The following is a 21580-nucleotide window of genomic DNA, read 5'->3' as shown; positions in this document are numbered from 1 at the left end:
TAACCTCACCTTCAGTACAGTTAATCTAAGCAATCAAAGTCTTGTTTTCTCACTTCAGCATAAGCTATGCTAAGGATTTGCTTTGCTTAAAATGAGACTTTTGCTGTCAAGCACACCATGCATCTGAATGATGTATTCACAGCTCACAAAAAACACCATCAGTAACTGGAGCTCATAGTCTTCCATAGTGGCTTCCCTGTGGCATTTTAAAAGCACATTTCGGTGTCATATAAAGATAACGCATCTCAGCATCATAGGAGAGTTGGGAAAGAGTAGTATTCTCATCAGAGTGGTTATGAAAGAAAAGGAGGCTAAGATAGAAATTTCTGCAGACCACCACACTCCAGCTCCTAGCTTTAATATTTCTGTTCTGTGTTCACTTTGTATGGTGGATTCCAAGGAAATGAATGTACAACGGATGTTATAAATAAGAAGCAGTGATGAACTGCCTCCAGCTCCCATGTAGAGGTGAAGAACAAGGCCCTGAGTCCATATTTTGGCCTCTTAGCCAACACAATGACGGAGATTTGTGAGCAAGGCAGTGTTTGAATTACCAAGACTAATCACTTCCCTCCACCTGAGCCAGGCTGCAGACAGTCACCCAGCCAGCGGTGGGTTTCAAGGTGACTCTTACAGCCATCGATACCATGACTGAACATGTATCTACATCCTAACACTTCCGTGCTGTTTTAGGTAACCCACTATCACCACCATCAACAGGGTTTGTTAGGACTGTATGGGAAGTGCTTCAGATCCAAGACGAGTCTTTACATATATATATATGTCTCTGTGTGTATATCTATATGCTCATATAAGCACATGTTACATTTACTTAAGGAACACAGAGAGACATTGGTTCCCTGGACTACACACTTTCCGTGCTGGGGCCTGAAACAGGTTTTCCTTTAAAACCCTTTGAAAGGTGTAACAGTTTGGTTATAGAAGTGTTCCCAAGACATCACAGCGGGGAGAATGGGTGCATAGTTGTGTCCTGAGTCAAGGCTAAATGAGTAATTTCACAAAGCTAACATTGTGTTCGTGGTTTTAAAAAACCCAAAGCAACCCAAACCAGCAAGTCTCTGTTAACTCTGTTCTCTGCATGAGCATGTGAGAGTGTGTACTGGAGATGCTGCAAGGGATCAAATTGTTCTCCTGAGGTTCTGTCAGAGCAGGTACCCAGGGAAGCTCCTCCTGGAGTTGGCTCCTGAGAAGGGTCTGACCCGACCCTGAAGTCTCCCTTTGCAGGGAGCCAGCCAGCCTTTTTGGGTGGTATACAGCTTGGGTAAGGTTGGGTCCACTTGATGCTTACTTTGGCATGTTGGAGAGATGTTAAGATAGGTTTGAGAGGAGTTTCAAGCAAAAATTTTGCCTTTTTTTAAAGAAAATGGTGATGGCTGGCCTTGTGCTGCGAAAGGGACTTTGGCTATTCTGTGCTCATTTTGGCCTGAGCCCCACAGCAGGTAATGGTTGCCAGCACAGGTAGGGCCAAAGCACAGCATTAAAATGTTCCCTTCAGTCAGGAGCGAGGGCAGTGCACAGAAATACGCAACTAAGAAGACAGAGATGGTTTGGGGATTAGGGCAAACAGGCAGAAGAGGTTCATATCTCTCTGGCCTCAATACCTCAGAGCCAACAAAACTTTCCTTGTGTCCCCTTCATCAGTAACTCTTGTTATTCAACACTTATCTTGAGTTAACTTCTCTCAAGAGCCATTGGTGACTCTGCCTTTCTGCTCCCCTCTTCTTATAAAGCTCTCAATTTTAATTTGACTGCATACTAAAGCTAGTAGCTGATAAGAAACAAGCAGGTTTCTGTGGCTGGCTGTTGGCTCCCCGGGCAGGTGACTGCCCTCACCTCCTGCCTGGCAGCTGCAGATAATACTCTGGAAAATGTTTTCTGCACTTCCACAGAAGCAGAGAGAGGATAGCCTTGCTCAGTCTCCCAGCTCTTCTCCCAGGAGCAGGAGCAGATGCTCCTTGCATGGAGGGAAATCAGGGGAATGGTGGGGAGGCCCCTGCAGTGCCCTAAAACAGCCGCTTGTGGGACAGGGTGCCTTGTGCCTCCGGGACTTCGGCTGAGGGACTCCCACCTCTCCTTGAAGCACACTCACTGTGGATGTCTGGCTCCCAAACATCTGCATTTATTTCCTTGCCACGTCCTTGACTTTAACACCTCCTTCTTCTCCTTCTTGTTAAAAAGCAACAGTCTGTTGAAAGCATCGTCATACTTCATTCTCCAGTGGAAGTGGTTGAAGGTGACTTTCCTGGAGTGAAGAACTCTTGCCGCCTGAGTTGTGCTTTTCTTAGATGTGTATTCACTTATGTGTCTATATTTTGTTGAAACAGAACTTCAGTAACCACTTTGTGTTCTTAAAGCAAAGGCTATACATAATGAAGCTTTGATGACGCTTCCGTGTACAATTATGGATGATACATGAAATAATTTTTAGACCTAACTGTTTTTTCAGATAGTTAAGGTATGCTATAGCATTTTGCTGGTTGATTAATATTTGAATAGCAGTGTAAGTATTTGGAGCATTATGAAAGTGAAATTTTGTTCTTAGTAATAAATCAGCAGCTGTAACCAGGATTTGTTACGTATTTTGGGTGAATAACAGCCCCATTGAGGTCAGGGAGAATCTTACCGTTAACGTCAATAAAATCAGAGTTTCATCCTCCCATTGTAAAGGACCTTTAACAACCACTTATAATCTTGTCAAAAACTCTGTCTGAGTGAAACTAATCCCATAGGGCTTTTATTAAGACAGAATGATGGTGGAGGAGGGAAGCTTTTAAATGTTCCTGTTGGAAAGGAACCACAGTTTGAGCAGTGCTTGTGCTATGACAGAGAAATCCTGGTTTGGAGACTGTCTCTAGCTCAGATAACTGCTGCAGTGAGCAGAGCAAGATCGTTCTGGAGTGACTGTATTAAAAGGATTAGACAAAGGCTGTTTCATATATGCATGCCAAGGCCTCCTTTCTCTTCTTTCAATAAATGCAAACAGCGAGTAATTTTGTTGTAATCAGCTGTGTAAACTAGGGTATGCAAAGGGTACCTAAGCTTCAACACAATGTTAAAAGCCAACGTGTGCGAATACCACCCCAGGTGATATTTGAAGGAGCAAACCCAGGTGTCAATTTCTTTGTGACTCCTGTAGTTATGATGTGAGTATACAGTTTGTACTCTGCACCTAGGAGCAAATCTGTATGTAAGTGACCCATGCTTCCAGCCCCCCGAGTGTAAGAGGAGGCTGCTGTGCTGCTTTTTTTTTTCTGCAGGCAGTAGAAAATCTGGTCTCTTTGAACCAGGAGTCAATTTAGTGACTCTGTTTTTCAGGTCCTCACACAGTAACGAAACACAGCTACTGTTGGGCACAGAACGCTCCGCAGAAATTCAAGGTGGTGACATTTATGCGGTGTATCAGAACCCACAGTCAGGTTTCCTGTTGCGTTGCCCATTACAAGATGTTTCCCAAGCCTCGGGTAATGCACACTTTGTAAGACGTAGCTAGGAGAGTGTTCACTGAGCATTTTAAATTTACATAAGAGGCTCAGCTACATACTTTTTAAGAACACCATGTAATAAATAGGTATAGCCAGTTCATTTGTTCGAAATGCAAGACTAGGAGTGGCCCTAGGGTGGAAGCATGGGAAAAGGAAAGAAGCTTGCAGATACCATTGATAACAGGCAAAAGGAACTTCTTCATCCAAAGAATTCATGTTAATGAAAGGAAAGGCTGTACCCAAGCACATTTGCAGCTGCTAAACTTGGTTCTCCCTACCCCTGGGCTAGACCCAGAAGATTGCACCAGGCACCATCCTTTTAGGGGATGTGCTGCCTTTTGCTGGATGAGGAATTCAGAGGGGGCACAGGAGTAGCCCTGGCACCACCAGGGTCTTTGTGGCTTCTGAGACAGATTGTGGCAGCCAGCTGCCCTCCAGCCTTATGTGCTACCCTTTCATTTAAGACAGGCAAAAATAATTTCTGGAGGGACTTAATTAAGTTCCACTGGGTCACAGTCTCTGTGCTCCTCATCTTCACTTCCCTTCCACATTTACCGTTGAGGAATGTCTGCAGCCTCTCTCATTACACACAAGGCTTACTTCCAGAGTTGCAGGCAGCAGGATACAAGCCAGAGGACAATCAGATGAAACAAGGTCTTATCATAATTCTGCATTGAATCTTCCTTCACTTCCTGATTCCACAGCTGCTCTCTTGGTAAGACGGTTGTGGGGATCCCTTCCTTGGTGGTTTGCAGATGACAAGTATGTGTATTAAAATGTTGCCAAGCTGCAGCATTTGAAACAACATGCTTGAACTCTTGGTAGACGGAGAGGCAGGAGATGGACCGCAGTAAAACATCGCAGTTTTCTTATGGCACTTGGAGGAAGGTTTCTGAATTTATCAAGAAAATTAAATTTGCAATACTTAGTACAGAAAATATAACAATAGCCTGGAGGGATGGCAGCCTTGCTTTAAAGTACCCATGAGAATGATTTTTATGAAAGGGATCCAAGTTCTGGACGGGATGCTACTAGAACCAGCTTGTTAAATTCATCCACGTAGCACTCTCAGTGTCTGTGATTTGCTAGCTTTGGTGCCCAAGGCCAGTCTCCACTGCAGACAACTCCATGTTTTAGTGATTTTAAAATTTATTTTACAAAAATAAAGTCCAAGAACAGTTTTGCCTAAGGGCAGGTATCTCAGGCCTCAGTCATTTCTCTTCTATATTGTAGACTTCCTGTCTGTTCTTACCAAATGATACGCTATCTCTGTTCTGAATTGGATTTTTTTTTTCTTCTGCTTTATGTGTTGTATTATCTTTACATTTTCTATTACTGTTTGGAGTTTGCCTTTTTCCCTCCCTGTTTCCCAGCCCATCCTCATGATACGATCTCTAGCCAACGATACTATTGCATTTCTCTGTGCTTATTTTGCCCCTTCCAGCTATCGGCAAAGCTCCAGAATTTCTGTGGGTTGGCAGAGAGTGGAGCCGTTTCCCCCAATTTGTTGTCTGCATAGCCAGCCAGCGTGCCCCGGCAAGGCATCGTTGTGTTGTATTGAACTGGACTGGCTAAAGGCTGAGCCATCTGTACACGGACAGGTTGTTACCCTTTACGATCCCTTTGGATAGGGGTTTTTGTAGCACGAAGACTCACTTTGGTGCGGCAATAGGAAGCAGTGAGTGTGTCTAGCCAGGGAGTATGGCTACGTGCGGCTGTTGTGGTAGGAAAGGGTATTTTTGCATTCTGGCAGTTGGGAGTTGTGGATTTCTTGGCGGATTTTTGCCCCCTAGGCAGCAGTTTGGTAAGGAACCGGGCTGCCCTCCAGCAGAGCCCTGCCTCACCCCAGCACCGGGCAGTCTGTGAGGCTCTGGGTGTCGCCGGTCTGTTGCCTCTGAGGCAGAAAAGCAGCATAAAACGAGAAAGCCGTAAGACTATTCATAATGTAAAATCCTGAGCAAGCCATCTGTACAATGCAAATATGAAAACGGCCTAATCTAAACCAGATTCTCTTGTGTGCACCCAGAAAAGTAAGCTTTGTCTTTCTTGATATATTTGATATCAATATAACTGATACTGCACTGCTCAGAAATTTACCTCAGACTTTTTTCTGCGTTCAGCTTGATATTTCAATCATACAGATCATTCATAGGATATGTCTATTTTTTCCTAAGAGTTTTTCCTTCCCTACCCTTATGTCCACTATAGCTGAAGAATTTCCACATAGTGGCAGGGAGGTCCAGGATAGAGTTGTTTCCCCAGGCAATATGTTGGGGAAGATGACCCTGTTGTTTTTTCCTGACAAGGTGCCCAGGTAATTCACAATTGGACTGCCCCCATACCATGTCGTTTCCACAAAAACAAACTGTAGTGCTATATAAAGTCATATATATGTATGTATATGTATGTAATTGACTTTATATATGACTTTTTATATAGATGTAAATATTTCTCTTATATACTTTATTTATAAATCGGGTTTTTTGTGTCTTTAAATAGTTACATCTATATATGAAGTCAGTGCTGCTTTATGTCTGTAACAGTGCTATACTCAGGAGTCAAATTCCTAGTCCAGCTGCAGTATCTACAGGAAGCAGATAAGAATAAGGTGCGTGGCAGAAGCTCCAGCACAGGAGTTCCTTCATGTACTAATAAGAAAGAATGATCTTGCTGGAACAGCTTACATGCATAACATCACGTGTCTCAGCGTTACTAGATAGGGCCTCCAGCATGGACCCACAGTGGTCCACCTGGCTTATGTTGCATCCAGTGTAACTGGGGGTTTCTGTGATTTCAGCAGGAGCGAGGAGCCTTCAGGAAAAGCTTGCTTGGATCAGCACTCGTGCTGCGGCGAGAGGTCTAAAGGGAAGGCATGGGGAAAAAATGATGTGTTTTCTTTTTACTCCCCCGCAGATTGACCATCTCTGCTGAATGTCCCATGCAGCTTGAAGATTTCCCCATGGACGCACATGCTTGCCCATTAAAATTTGGAAGCTGTAAGTTCTCTTCTGAAATAAGAACTGAAAAATTCCGTTGTTACCTGGCTTTTCAGGTCCAGCCTTGTCTTGCACGAATGGTTCGCCCGTTCCCCACCCCTTGCTCATTGGCACCCCGGGTCTGCCACCCCTGCTTGCTCCCCCACTGCTGGGTTGCCATGAGTGTGCTTTATCGGGCGCTGCTGCCCTTCGCCCACGCTTGCCTGCTGCCTGAGGAACGGTGAGCTGAGGGCTGCTCTGTCTTACGTACCCACACCGAGTCGAACAGCCACTGCTAGATGGAGTAATAGATGCAGACAGCTAAGTTGATAACTTGGTTTTACATTTGTAGAAAAATGGAGCTTTTACTGGACAGTTTCAGATTTATGTCCTGTTGCGGTATTTATGTGAATCAGGCTGCAGTGCAGTATCTCTATGTCGCATATATTGAAAGAGATCTAGAATATTAAAAGAAGAAATATCTTTCCATTTGGCTTTAATAAATCCAGTCCTGTGTCTTGCTACATGATGTTGCATACACACATATTTGTATATACGCACACATTATTCTAAACTGTATGTTGAACGATGATTTTTCCTCGATTCCAAGCCTCTAATCCACCACACTGCTGCCTTGCCAGAAGCTTACTTTAAAAATAAACTCGGGGAATTAGATGGTTGTATTTAAATACAAAGCTCTTAATTAAAGTACAGAGGAGGCTACTACATTAGACATTTCTTATTTTGGTAATCAAATCAGAAGTTCCAGGTGCAATCAGTGTCTCTGTAGACTTTTGAAAATTACCAGGCAAGGCATTTTGCTGGTCCCTGAAGCCACCTAACAACTTCAGCGTTTTTCAATGTTTTTTCAGTTGTATCAATTTAGAGTCGCTAATCCTAGCAAGATTAAGCTTTGCCTTTATCATCTGTATCTACCCTGATTTAATACTGGCTATGCATTGTCTTCTAGTGATCATACTAAGAAGAAAAAACAGTTTACAGTAATGATTACCAAATTACCAAACTTAAGATGAACTGATGTCCCTTCCCTCTTCCAATCCAGATAGACCCAGTTGCATCTGAATAGCCACCAATATTTTACAAGGTCAGTGCAGGTTCAAGTGTGTCCATTTACTTCAGCAACATTAATTTACAGCAAAGCCAATATAAATCTGAAGGTCCATACTCCTTTACATCCAACTTAAAAAAATAGATGCAAACCATCCATTTCCTTCCAAGCTTAAAAATGGGAAAATTTCTCCCAGGAAAGTGTAATGATTTCTATACAGGGTTAAACAAAAAGTACTGGAAAAAATTAAGATGAAAAAATAAGTTGCCTTTCCTGGTGTTACATATTCTTTACTGTACTGACAGCTGAAGTCACACCTATTGGTCACTAGTGCATCCCACAACTGGGATGCTGGGTAGTTTTATGAAATCTTGCAAAATATTAAATATAAACCAAAAGGATACATATTTAAACAAAGAGCCTGGTGCAGCAGAGATCTGAAGCTCAGCCTTAAAGTTGAATGGACGCTTTGATGCATTAGTAGATTAGGTGCAGTAAGATTCTGACTCCCCATATAGTAAGACAAAAAAACCCTCATACATGCAAATGCAGGAGATAACATTACTAGATAAGCTACAAAAGCTTAGAGGGAGTACAGTTTTCAATAGCATTGAAAAAAACCCTGAATTGTCTGAATGCAATTACATGTTCTGCTTGTGCCAAATGTGTTACATATGAATCACCTATTAGCACACAGGTAATATTAACCCCGGGAAAAAACAACACCGAAGAGTGATATTTTAGACAAGTGAGGGCTGAATACAGTTTTAGTTCATCCTCCTTGCCACACTTAGTATACAGTCCTAGAGTATATTTTACAAGCTACTACAAGTCACCTTTAAGTTCTTTCACAGTGTATAGATACTGAGCCATTTGGCCTGTGCTAGTCCACACCAGTAGCCTCTGCAGTAAGTAAATACATAGGGACAAGCTATAGACAATCTTTCAGCCTTGGAAATAACTGTATTACTGATCTGACAGCTCATTAGTAATTTATTGTGAGTTAATATGCAGATGTTTGCACAAGTAGCGGCCAATAAGTCAGGGTTTATTGAATTAGCCCAGATGTATTTTAGGAGAATACGCTTTTTATTCCCTATTTACAGCAGTACGGGTTTGCATTAAGTCATCTTCAGGCTTGCAGCAAGACAAAGCCTACAGGGGTATATTATACACAAGCACATGCCCTTTCTGCTTTAGCTTTCCTCCCTGCCTTTCCCCAAAGGGTTTCTTTTTATTGGTCGTTTTTCCAAGAAGGATTTTGAAAAGCCTCAAGGAATAGCATCAAAGTAAATGTTAAACACACTATGAATAGCCCTGGGAGAGTGGAGGAGGGACGAGCCTAACTGGTCAGAGGGCGGAGGGAGCAGGGCAGCGAGGCAAAGCAGCCGGCGCATGGGCGGATCGGCAGCAGAAAGGATGCCAAGAAGCGATCGGTGCCACATCAGAGGCAGGAGCAGGTTATTATTTTCCTGGCTGCATGAGCGTTCACTGCACTTGCTGTGATTCAGCAAGCAAAAGAGAAAAAGCTCTGACATTTCTTTCCGTATTAAAGAGAAGGAATGTTAATCTCGCTCAGAGAATTAAGGGTAAATGTTGAATTCTTATTCCGTTTGACTGGTTTCTCACTGCATTAGAGTTGTGGGAGATTTTATGGGCCTAAGCAGCATTATGTGTAGCAACAGAATATTTTGTAGAAATAACTAAAAGCAAGGTCGAATATGGGAAAAGGGATATAAAGTTACATGTGCACTCCACTAGCCTAGATACCTGCTGGGCACTTCAAATGCCAGCTACAGAAATAATACTTCTTAATGCCCTATGGCACATCGCGAAAAGCTATGCTGATGAGAGGACAGAAGTTCAAGGAGTTCAAGGAGTTCAAGAAGTTCTAATGAACTGAACAAAGCAGGTTTTCGTTGTCCCCCTCTTAAGTACAACGCCCCAGTGCTGAGAGATGGCAAGATTGGGTGGGTCTGCTCCACAAGGTATGTGTACAGGGGTGATCTCCCTTCGGGTTTGCATCCCACCTGTAGAAAGCATCACACAGAAATCTCATTTAGAGGTATGAGGGAACTGGGGACGGTGCATGAGTGCAAGCTTTCGGGTCTCCGCAAACAGGCTCCGCTCCCTTCGAACCAGGGGTGCTCAGTGGGGATGGCCATGGCCGCTGTTCTTTATTGCATGGTAGCGTGGGAAGGATGCTGCTTCCTTCCATGGCCGAGTCTAAAATAAACTTTCCATTGCAGTTTTAGCGCTGACCTGTACTCTAAATAAATTTGCTGGTCAAACAGGATGTGATGACATTTCCTGATGCCAGCCACAGTTTTGCTAGCAGCATCTTAGCCTAAGAAATTCCTCCTTACCCCTAAGCTATTTCTGGTGTGAGGAGCAGGAATTAGATAAAGACAGCAAGGACATTAAAGCTAGGAAGCTTTGATGTTTCACCTCTTCCACTGATAGGCCTTAAGAGTACACTAAAAGTATCATTTAGTACAGTTTCCGAACACCCATGTGTCACTGGGTAGGTAAGAATCATTATCTGTAGGGCAGCTGAGGCAGAGAAGTTAATTGACTTTCCATAAGGTCACACAGCAAATCAATGTCAGAAAAAGGATTAGACTCAACTTCTTTGGCTGGAGAGACAGATGTCTAATCCACTAGACCATGAAGGCCTCTACCCAGGCAACTGACTTAACTCCTGAATCTCATTTTACTCATGTGTTAATTATATCAGTTTTACTTAGCTCACAGGGTTGCCCTGAAGATGAATTGGTTAATTGCTATTAGTGAATGTTAACCAGTGCTTTGACAATGTCAAATACTGTAAGGTGGAAACTATTTATGGCAACTGTCTCTTGAAGGCACAGTGCCTGAGTACATGTAGTTATCAGATCTTGTATTGTGGAACAGATAAATGCATGAATCTGCTGCCCACCAGTCACTCAGCTGCAAAAAAACCCTACTATTTTTAGAGTAAGTAGAGAGTCTAATGAATATGCTGAAAATAATGAGATCCCCTAGCTCACAAGCCGGGGAAAAACAGGCCTGGCGTTTATTCCTGATGGATTTCATTCGGCCGTGAAGATGGTGAAGGTTGATCACTGGCGATCAAAAAGGGAGCTTGCCGACTGTTGGTGAGAAAACAGCACTAAGTACAATTCGTAGCGTCTGAAGAAAGTAGCTAACACGATTTATGTACATCCTCCTTTTCAACAGCTCAAACTGAGTCACAGTGTCTGCTGTGGTCTTTGATAAAGGAAAGTGCACAGGCTCTTTCTGTAGCAGGAGGCATGCTCAAAGTATTTTCCTCTAAGGTGGCTGGTGAAGTCAGAGTAATGAGGAGACAGTAACTTCACCAATATCCCAGGATCTTATTGCAACACTTAACATTAAGGCACTCTGTTCACAAACTATCCATGCACCTGCAGCCGCTGCAAAATTACTCCAAAAAAAGTATTTTAAGAAAATTCCCCTGATGGTGATGTTTCCCTGTAATGCTGACAATTAGCTGAGATAGCACTGAGGTGAAGGCACCTACAGGGGGTTTCTTGATTTTGTGCTTCCCCCCATTAGCACCTGTGAAGCTGCAGGAGAACTGCAGGTGTAGAGGGAGAACTTCAAAACAGAATCCTTCTAACGACGCTCTAATCTGGTTTAGCAAACTGTGATAAAGAATATATTCAGCCTGTCATGTATAATAATATAACTAAATGAATAGTAAATAAAGACAAATGTTAATTTTAGGAGACTTTGGAAAGGGAAAATGGCTCTTTGGTAGGTTTTCCTGGGTTGCTGCCAGGGAGAGCTGGAACTGCAGTCTCACATGTAGAGGCAGATCTTCTCTGTTACTCATCTCTATCAGCTGGCCAGAAGAGGCTCCAGAGAGTGTTCCTCAGAGTGGAGATGGGCAGCATGGCTTGTTGACTTTGCTGGAAATTGTTAGTGACTTCTTCATGAAAAAGCACGTGGAGAGAGTCAGGGAGGTTCCCTGTGAAATGCTGAGTGGCCAAGTTCAAGACTAATTTGTGATTTTGCAATTTAAGATAAGAGCCAGTTAATACAGAAATGATAGGTGTGGCCTTTATGCAGTGTATAGAAGTTTTTCTTGAAGTCAAGGGGGGTGTGCAGCTCGCTCCTGTAATGCCTTCTCTTACATTTTGCTAAGGTTTATCACAGCTTCCTAAATTTAAAGGCTTCGCAACTGCTTGATTACAGGAAAACAGTGATTCAATTTGAGTTGTCAGCAGTAGAAAACAACATGCAGAGGCTCTGTGCTTAATGTGCTTAAGCTTTCAAATGACCCTTGGGTGCAAACCTGCCAAGATATTGCTGGGGAGGGAGAGGCCTGTAATGCCCCAAAAGGCACAGTGAGGGCCTACAGTTGCCAGCCATGGGTCATGGGTTTATGTCACTGGTAAATGGGTTATTATTTGTAAATGGAAAAAAATGAGTAAATACTGCTCCACTGCTTTCCAAGACAGGTTTTTTTCCTTCTCTTACGCTTTCCTAAGGTTTATCACAGCTTACGTAGACACCTCCATTGCAAAGGACACTGAATGACTAAAATAAGTTGAAGCTAGGTTAATACTAAAATTCAACATTTCTAAAATGTTTGATATATTTCCCTGCTCTCTCCTCCTCCTGCCACGTGTTACCACCAGTTACCAACCACCACTTTGGTTGGAATTCTTCTCCCCTAATTTTCTGTTCAGAGTTTTCTGTCTAGGTCTCCAGATCTGCTGAAAGAGATGCTTGTGGCAGCGTCAGACAGGCAGTCTAGACAACTAACTTGGACCAGGATTGTAATTTTACTTAAGTATAGCTAGTAAAGCATAGGCATCTAGCCTGAACTAATTTTCTGTACAACCCTTAGAATGAGTGGAGGCAGTGGAGACCACCTAATTGGTATTTCTATTATTTGCCTCTAGTTTCCTTGAAATCATGGACATATGAGTAGTCATCGGGCTATGTTGTTTAAAAAATTCAATCTTTTAGCTCCAAAGTTCTTAATACACAGACTCCTGACTGAAACATCTAAAAATATTGTAGGGATTCACTAGAGCGGCAAGGCTCCACTAGGCTCCCCCAAATTTGCTGCTGCTCTTACTTGTTCTGGGACATGGAAATGCTCTGCTGCATAATGAGCACACAATATGGGTTTGGGGCCCATATCAAAAACCTTGCGTCGACAGCAAAGCCTTGGAAAATGGACAGGATGGCTCTGTGACAGTTTTAGATAGACAAATATTTCGCAGTTCTCTAGTCTCCCTTTAAGGCCACTGAAAGGAAATAAGTACTGCTATAGTGCGTTTCATTAGAACCATTTTTGATACCTGCCTAAGGGTGAGATGAATCATGTTTTAGAAGTTCCTATTTTTCTGCAATACTAGCTCAGCTTTAGGTAACAGTGTTGTACCCTGGTCAGAGTAACTTAGAAGTCCTTTTTTCTCTACATCGCTGGCTCAGAAATACATGTTTCTGTTGTACTTTCTTCAGAAGAAACAGTCACTGCTGTAGATTAGTTAGGTGTTACATACGTTGATGGTGCGCTTTTGTATCTCCCCTCAGTGCTATTTTAGCTATTTCTGCTGGAAGTCCCCTTTTTCAAAGGACCCTAGTAAGACAGTCAGTAGAGCTCTTCAGTACAGAGACAACTTCACCAACTCTGCAAGCATCTTGCGTGAGCTGTGCTGTTCCTCCTGCATCGAGCGGAGTGGTTATACCAACAGATACTTGAGCCTTCTAACAGGTGGTGCAGCATAGCCTGTACTCACTTCAGATGTGCATGTACAGCAATATTGGACACCTCTTTAGCCCAGCATTTTGAGCAGCCAGTGCCGTCAGCAGCTTCAGCCTTGCATTGCGTCCCCCAGCCAGGGTGGAGCAATGCAGCCTGGAGCTCCCAAAGGGCAGGAGATTCAGCAAGCACGGCGCGTGAAAGAAAACACTGTAATATTCAAGCATTTCAGAGATCTAAGAAGCTTTCTTAACAGGAGTCTACTTAGAAATTAAAAGGCAGGGTTCTGCGTGGTGCAGGTTTCTGCAGCGGCTAGTGCTATGGGACCCCAGTCTGCGTCAGAACGTGCAAATGGATGTGACCCCAACTTCTCACTCGTCTGGTAGCTTTCCCAGAGAAGTGATACATTTTAGTGTGACAAAAGGGAAAAGGACCCTTTCTAAAAGCTCCCTAAAATTATCAGATCAGTCAGTTTTTCTTCACCTATTGCAATGGCACACATTCAGGTATTTCCAGAAACGGCTGGAGAAACTATGCTAGTATCCTCTTCAAGCATTTGCAGTTGCTGTCGTTAATTAACTTTTCAAAGACTCTGTCACATATACATGGTAACTGCACTGAGATAATTTTAAAAAGATGTTAAAAAATGCAGCGTTTGCTGCCATCCAGTCCTCTGGGTGTGCGATTGCTTTCCCGTGAAACACTGCCCAGCTCTGGGTCACTCAGTTCCTACTTCTGGTCACCCCTTGTTCAGAAGCCGGTGAGTTTTTCCCCCCTCAGGTTCATAACAGAGCGAAAAAGGGACGACAGAAAGAGCAACTGCTTGCACGGGGCGTTTGCCAGGTGATCTGAAAAAGCTGTTGTCTTCCCCATTGCTAACCCCAGGATGCCAACTCTGCTGCCGTGCGGTGGCCGAGGGCTTGGCTCCCTACCAGCCCGGAGCAGCCGCCGCGCAGGCAGGATCGCCTGTAATGACACCCTTTTTTGTGTCGGTAAGGAGCGCTTCCCGGGGCGCCGGCCGCGGCCTTTGCAGCAGCTGCAGAGAGCCCCTTGAGCGGCCGCGGCCGAAAGGCTGCGAGCTGCCTGCCCGGGCAGCAGCCTCCTCCTCGGGAGGTGGCCCGCCTGCACCGGGCTTTTCGGAGGAGAAAAGCTTGATCGGTGGTGTTTTCGAGCTCAAGGAAAGAAAAGTGTGGGCAAGGGAAGGAGTTGGTGTGGAGATACTCAGTGGTGTTGTATTTTATCTCACCTGAAAGAGGTCTAGACAGGACTGTGGGGGAGAAGCACGGAGATCCAGGTGCTTTGCTGGTGGTACAAACATCAGCATGTGTTTCCCACTCTGGAGCTTTCAGCCTAAATTTAAAAGCTGCACAACTGCTTCATTACAGGAAAACAGTGATTCAGTTTGAGTTGTCAGCAGTAGAAAACAACATGCAGAGGCTCTGTGCTTAATGTGCTTAAGCTTTCAAATGACCCTTGGGTGCGAACCTGCCAAGATATTGCTGGGGGGCGGGGAGGAGGGGACCTGTAATGCCTCAAAAGACACAGTGAGGGCTTACGGTTGCCAGCCATGGGCCATGGGTTTATGCTACTGGTAAATGGAATGTTATTTGTAAATGGGTTATTATTTGTAAATGAGAAAAATGGGTAAATACTGCTCCACTGCTTTCCAAGACAGGTTTTTAAGGGCTGTTGTTTTCTAAGGTGGCTGTTTCCATGGCTTGTAAGCATTTCATAAATGGTTCTGAAATCCTTCTCATGATGCTGGTGTGAGGTTGGTAGGTCTCTACTGCCTGTATTTTGCAGGTGGGGATAAAGAAGGCAAAGAGCAATTACAGTCTCTTCTCAGCAAAGACGGAGTGGTTCATTACCTGCTTTTATTGCTTCTGTCGTTATGGGTCCCTAGGTTCAATTAGAGACTCACAGTTCTACTGCAGTAGATTAATGACAAAATGACTTGCCTAGGGTTTTTTTTTTTTTTTGCGGGGGGGAAAGGCTGCAAGACACTGCTGAAACTTGGATTTCAGTTTCTGGTCTGGCAGCTCCTTCATGACACTTCAGTCTCTGGTGGGACAGGGAGTCCTCCCTCTGCACTGCCGGATGCCGCGTTAGCCTCCCCACTACAGAGCCAGCCAAGCTTGCCCGAGCTGTGATCTAGGGCTGCTGCCGTCCCGGCTCCGCAAGCTGCTTCAAAGGAAACAGTTGTTTCGAGTTGTCTTCCGTGAAGAAACATGAGGGAAGGAGGAGTGGGAAGAAGAACAGCCTGAAAGGAACCTCTGTTTTATCCCCGGTTCCCACATCGTATCCACTGAGAGTCTCCTCACAGCCAGCCTGTGCTAGCAGCTAACCGTTCCGCTGAAAGCATCCCAGCAATAAATCCGCCAGCAAAGCCAGGATTCCTCCCTCCTAAATTTGTATTATTGCAGAGTAAATATATACAGCTGAGCTGATCATTCTCACCCTTTTATAGTCAGGGGAAAGAAGTAGATATTTTCAGGCTCAGGTTAATCTCCTCCTAAAGCAGATGACTAAAATAGGTCAGCTGATGGCTGTAGATAAGGGGATGTTTTACATCTCGGGGATGAGGAGACCCTGCGCACCTTTAGGCCTGGGTCTCTGTGACTGGAAGGGGCCGGTTCCCATAGGGGGCATGCGCCTGAGTGCTGGGGCAGGTAGCAGGCGAAATGGCAGTGCCTCTGGTAAGCGAGAGCTCGGCTCCGAGAGGCTCCTTGTACCCGTCACTGAGGCTGGGCAGTTTGAACCGATGGCCTCAGGAGGTTCTGTCCCCTTCTCTTTCAATACGGGGCTGCATTGCGACACATGGCAGGAGTTTATAATCCAGCTTCTGGGCTTTAGATGACTGCACCTCTGGTTTAGGGAATAAGCGATTGCAATCTCAGAGCAGTACTAAAGTGTTTGAATAATAATATTTCAGCCTGCTATCTCTACATACCTATCGATTACACATTCGTACAGTGCTATAAATGTAACAGTACTTCTGAGAGTTGTAAATGGCTTCACTGAGGGACCAGTTTTAGAAACAAAGGTATATATTTAGTTCTGCAAGTAGTCCCAATCACTCTTGGCTGGTTTCAGGTCTGTCGTTTAACTGATTTATAAGTGAGGATGCCTTGAATCCTCAGCTAGCTATGATGGGTGAGTTCCTGGTGCCACTCAACTGGGTGGGAAGAACATCTATTGATTACGATGAGGTCGCGGTTTCATCCTGTGATGTTAGATGTGGCCGAAAATACCACCTCAGTGAAGGCACCCTTCACAACAAGATCAAACGGAGTATTTTCTGAAATTCACTCTGCATTTCTCAAAAGAAACTCCAGTGGTACTCTTGGAGAGCTGATCGCATTAGCTTTGCTGATATTAAGCAGCAGCTTGCAAAATGAGTGGACCACTGCAATCAAGATGGCTTAGAGAGTAAGATGCTATGCAAAAGTGAGTAACGGTGTTGGTCACACTTTGGAGGATACTTTTGTTTGCCTTGCAAAAAGTAAATTAAATCTCTAAAATTTTCCTCCTGACCATGCTGTTGTTTCTAATGAAGCAGTTAATATAGCTGCCTAATATTGTGATTGCAAATTCAAAGTTCATTAAATGTTAGTACAGTGCTCAAACTGGCCGACTGATTTGGAATTACCATATGCCTGGCCTACAAAAACCAACATAGGGTCAGGAAGGTCCAAGGATATTTCAAATTTTTAAATGTCATCCCAGCACATCCTACTGCTCTGTCACTCTAGTCCTCTTGCAGCGGATATTTATACTGGCTGTATCAGGAGAAAAAAGAAAGCATCAGAGGCTGGAATACCAGATTTTGACCTGTTCTGTATGAAAAGCAATTGTGTAGCCACCATTAAATGTGGTGTAAAAGAAATTTTCAGATTAGTCCTACATTGAAACAGCTACCACTAAATCTGAAAATAAAGCAAGAAGCTGTATTATAAATACTAACTGCAATGAGAAGAAGAAATGGGAAGAGGCTAAAGAAGGCAGGCATCACCTGCTGCTTAACGTTAGCTCTCAGATGAGAGCAGGGACTTCGGGAAGATGACCTGGTACCTTGGAGCACCTGGATGTGTAACAGCCCCACAGCAAATTCCGTTTAGTCAGCCAGTGGCAGGCATCCCACAACCATGGGTGGCACAGTTCCGTTGTTGACACCTGCATGTCTGTTGCTGTTTGAGGTGCTCCAGGCTGCCCAATGCAAAAACTTTATTTTTTTCTGTTTTTCTTCCTCTTTTTCTGAGTGGCGCCTGAGGACCCACTATCCCAGGACACACAGCTCAATTCGGTGTGCTGTGCCTGGTTTTTAATCCAGGTGCCTATATTGTCAGATTTCACAGCAAGGAGTCGGTCCTAGTCATGGCAATCCCAGTGCTTGGGGAATACGTGGACCGCTCTGATTACTCCCCCGTGACCACTTGGGCGAGCAGGATGGGGCAGGAAAGAGCTGACGCTGTCACCGGTGATACCGCCTGCGTGGTGGCAAATACGCACAGCTCTTTAAGGGGCGTCACTCAAATCGCTGTGCTGTCTCCACAGTCATCCTTGGGAGACATTCTGTATTACGCTGCACAGCTCCTAGCTCAGGGCTCTTCTTAAACGGTGTAATAGCATCCTGTGAAGGTACCGTGTCTAAGTGAATTATCAGGACAACTCTTCATTAGTATCCATGTTACATTCATCATTGGTATCGCTGTGATTTAGTGTACCAGCTTGCAAATAGTCAATTTATCGTATTAAAGCTGTCAGCAGCCTTGCCTATGCTAATCATCTCCAAAATCACAAAGTTATTTCAGGCAAAATCATAAGAGTGTTTTTTTTTTTTATCTTTGCTTTATATTTTTGAGTTCTAAGTTGGGTCATGTCTAGAGTTTCCCCCCATGAACTGGAAGTTCTAAAATTAAGCAGGACCTTCCACCTGTCGCTTGCTTTGAAACGCCGAAGAAAATGGCTTTTAGAAAATGATCTATCTATCTCAAAATGAATTTCACAGGCATCTTCAGTTCTGTATGTCTCACCACCTTGTGGGTACAGTCTGTGCTTCCATTTCATTTCCAAGCCACAGACACTTCTATCACATTCCTATTCCCACCTTTTCCTGAGGTGACTTATAACACATTCTGAAACAGAGTTATTTTTGACCTAACTTAGGGCTTTATTTTTTTAGTAATGATCAGTATAGTATATTAGTGTTTCTTAGTAATGAAGTCTCTCGAGACCCATCTGGCACATTTTTCAGAACATCCTATTCTATTCCCTGTGGAATGTGAGAACAAGATCAAATAAAACTGTGTATCAGGAAAACATACAAAATACTGCCTATTGTATCAGGTTATATTTTTTCTCTCAACTTCAGGAAGTACAGAAATGATAATTTCAGTAAGACTGAACTTCCTACTGCCCATTTCACAGCCAATGGTGTCTTATTTGTCTTCTTTCATCAGCTTTCATACAAGAATTATTTCAAGTCCCTGAATAATTCCCCCCTTGGATGTCCTCCGTTGTCCCATCTAGATGATACTGTGCCATTTCAAAAACATTTCATTCTGAGTGTTTAATTTCCACTCACACCTGGAGCACTGTGTCCCATTCTGAGCTCCTCAGTGCAAGAAAAATACAGACTTTGTGGAGTGAGCCTGGCACAGGGCCACAAGGATCATTAAGGACTGGAGCATCTCTCCTATGAGGAGAGCTGACAGAGCTGGGACTGTTCAGCCTGGAGAAGAGAAAGCTCAGGGGGACCTAATCTGTCTGTACAAACACCTGATGGGAGGGAATGAAGAAGAGGGAGCCAGGCTCTGCTCAGTGGTGCCCACTGACAGGGAACTTTTGGAGAGAGTCCAACGGAGGGCTATGAGGGTGATTAAGGGACTGGAACATCTCTCATATGAGGAAAGGCTGAGAGACATGGGGCTGTTTAGTCTGGAGAAGAGAAGGCTGAGAGGGGACCTTATCAACATCTATAAATCTCTGAAGGGTGGCTGTCAGGAGGATGGAGCCAGTCTCTTTTCAGTAGGGCCCAGTGACAGGACGAGGGGCAATGGGCACAAACTGCAGCACAGGAAGTTCCACCTCACCATGAGGAAAAACTTCTTTACTGGGAGAGTGACGGAGCACTGGGACAGGCTGCCCAGAGAGGTTGTGGAGTCTCCTTCACTGGAGACCTTCAAAACCCGACTGGATGCTTTCCTGTGCAACCTGCCCTAGGTGACCCTGCTTTGGCAGGGGGGTTGGACCAGATGATCTTCAGAGGTCCCTTCCAACCCCTACCATTCTGTGATTCTGTGATTCTGTGACAAGAGGCAGTGGGCACAAATTAAAAACCATGAAATGCCAGCTGGACACAAGAAAATGTGTTTTTACTGTGAGGGTGACCGAACTGGAACTGGAACAGGTTGGGCAGAGAGGTTGTGAAGTCTTCGTCCATGGAGATACTCAAAACCTGACTGGACATGGTCCTGGAAAACCTGCTTTCGGTGTCCCTGCTTGAGCCGGGGGTGGGGCTGGCTGATCTCTAGAGGTGCCCCAACCATTCTGTGATTCTCTGTGATGCAGATTTGTAATCCTGTGTATTTATACACGTTATACTTCTTGTCCGTGGCACATATTTAAAATCATGCATGCTGTTTATCCATGTGCTGTAAGCTCATGACAGTTTAAATGATCAGTCTTAATTCTAATGCTTTCAGGTCCCTAAAGTAATTTCCATGACCCTCGAATTCTCCCAAGAACAGCAGAATTCACCACACTATGGCAAAGTCTTCATTTTAGGCTCTTAATCATTGAATATATGAATACATTTCTCTTAGTATTTAAATTGCTATTTTAATTTAATAACTTACTGTTATAAAAAACTATTTCCCCTAGACCCAGTCCATGCATATTTAGTACTCTGACTTGTTATGTTTATATTTAAAATGACATTTTTACTAGACGTCTTTGCCACTAGTCCTTCCTATAGCGTGATCTCATTTGTACATCGATTCACTCTTATCAACTCAATGTAATGGGAAATTCCAATTACAGAGCTCAAATCTGGCCTCAGTTGCACAGGCACAACTTGTTGACAGATGATTTATAATGGATTAAAAAGTGTTCATGCACAAACCAGAAGAAACCCAGCCTGACTCTTAGAATTCAAGCTGGTACATGATGGCTTAGTAGCCGCACTGTGCAGAAGTCTTTGAAAGGTTGTAATCTGGCTCTCTACCGAGTTGTCTAACAGGCTCTGAATCAAATATATTAATGGATAGATAAGATAGAAAGATATATGTTTGTATGTGTATTCAGATTGTAATTAGAGCTTCTAAAAAACTGACAATCTATGCACATCTTTTGCAATCAACAGGCTTTGATGGGGATTACCAATACTCCTAAAATTAGGCAGTCTGATGATCCTGTGGCATGTACTAAATATCATGATGATAACGGCTAAGAATGTAACTGCACAATTGCAATGAATGAAATAGAAAACAAGCCAAAAGTCATCTTTCTACAGTATCTCTTTAAGTTAATTCATCCTCTGACTAGTGTCATTCTGAAAGAGAAGTTCCAGCCATCATTTGTGGATAAACTGTTTGTTTCATTGTGGAATGCAACTCAAGCATGCAGGGTGTGCACCCATACACACGGATCCCACATTTCACAGGCTGCCTTCACTTAATTATACAGGCATTGCTTTTATGGCCTCCTGTGAAGTCTGTCAGAGGGTTTGGGGGTGTTCTGGAGAGGAGTTCTTTTTTTCCTAAATTATTTTATGTCCTGTCTTGTAGATATGAAAACTTATTGGCAGACAGTAGTGTTGATTTTTTTTTTTTTCATGGGTTACAGCTTCAAAAAATCAGTCCTAGAAATACATCTGGGTCCCATGGACTCAAAGTTTGGACTGAGCCATCCACATGTGGGTTTATTTGACTTAAGGAGCCAAGAAACACTTCCCCCCGCTGGAGTTTATTCCAATATGGAGGAGAAAGAAAGGCAAGAAGGGAGAGTGTCTGTCAATAGCCACAGGTGCCACCACTGCCCTGTGGTGGGGGCAGTGCCAGAAGAAGGCTCCCTGCTTGTGGGCTGCTTGTTGAATGTGCAGGAGGATGCTGCACTGCTCATACTGTTTCATTTGCAAATGGGAACAGAGGAAACAGGGAAAACAGGGCACCCCTCAGTGCCAAGGCGAGTGTCAGGGATCCTCCAGGTCTTACCAACTGGCTGCTCTGCTTTGTTGGACTTTCTCTTAATGTTTTTCCTCCCTTTGACCTTAGGAGGTCACTCCCCTGACCTC

At 43.9% G+C, this 21580-nt stretch overlaps 2 protein-coding genes across 2 annotated transcripts in view; one reads left to right on the top strand and one right to left on the bottom strand.

Annotated features, from left to right (window-relative positions):
• The window catches only part of GABRA5 (gamma-aminobutyric acid type A receptor subunit alpha5), a gene marked incomplete at both ends in the record, with an annotated part of 56249 nt that overhangs the window by 21351 nt on the left and 13318 nt on the right, over positions 1–21580 (top strand). The window contains one exon of the mRNA XM_082011645.1: positions 6417–6499. Coding sequence (XP_081867771.1) covers positions 6417–6499 — 83 coding nt within the window. The remainder of the gene's footprint in view (positions 1–6416; positions 6500–21580) is intronic.
• The window catches only part of GABRB3 (gamma-aminobutyric acid type A receptor subunit beta3), a gene marked incomplete at both ends in the record, with an annotated part of 198777 nt that overhangs the window by 170897 nt on the left and 6300 nt on the right, over positions 1–21580 (bottom strand). The window lies entirely within an intron of this gene.

This window comes from Phaethon aethereus, assembly GCF_964289735.1.
Source record: "Phaethon aethereus genome assembly, chromosome: 1".
Lineage (NCBI taxonomy): Eukaryota > Metazoa > Chordata > Aves > Phaethontiformes > Phaethontidae > Phaethon > Phaethon aethereus.
This window is presented reverse-complemented; position numbering and strand designations above follow the sequence as displayed.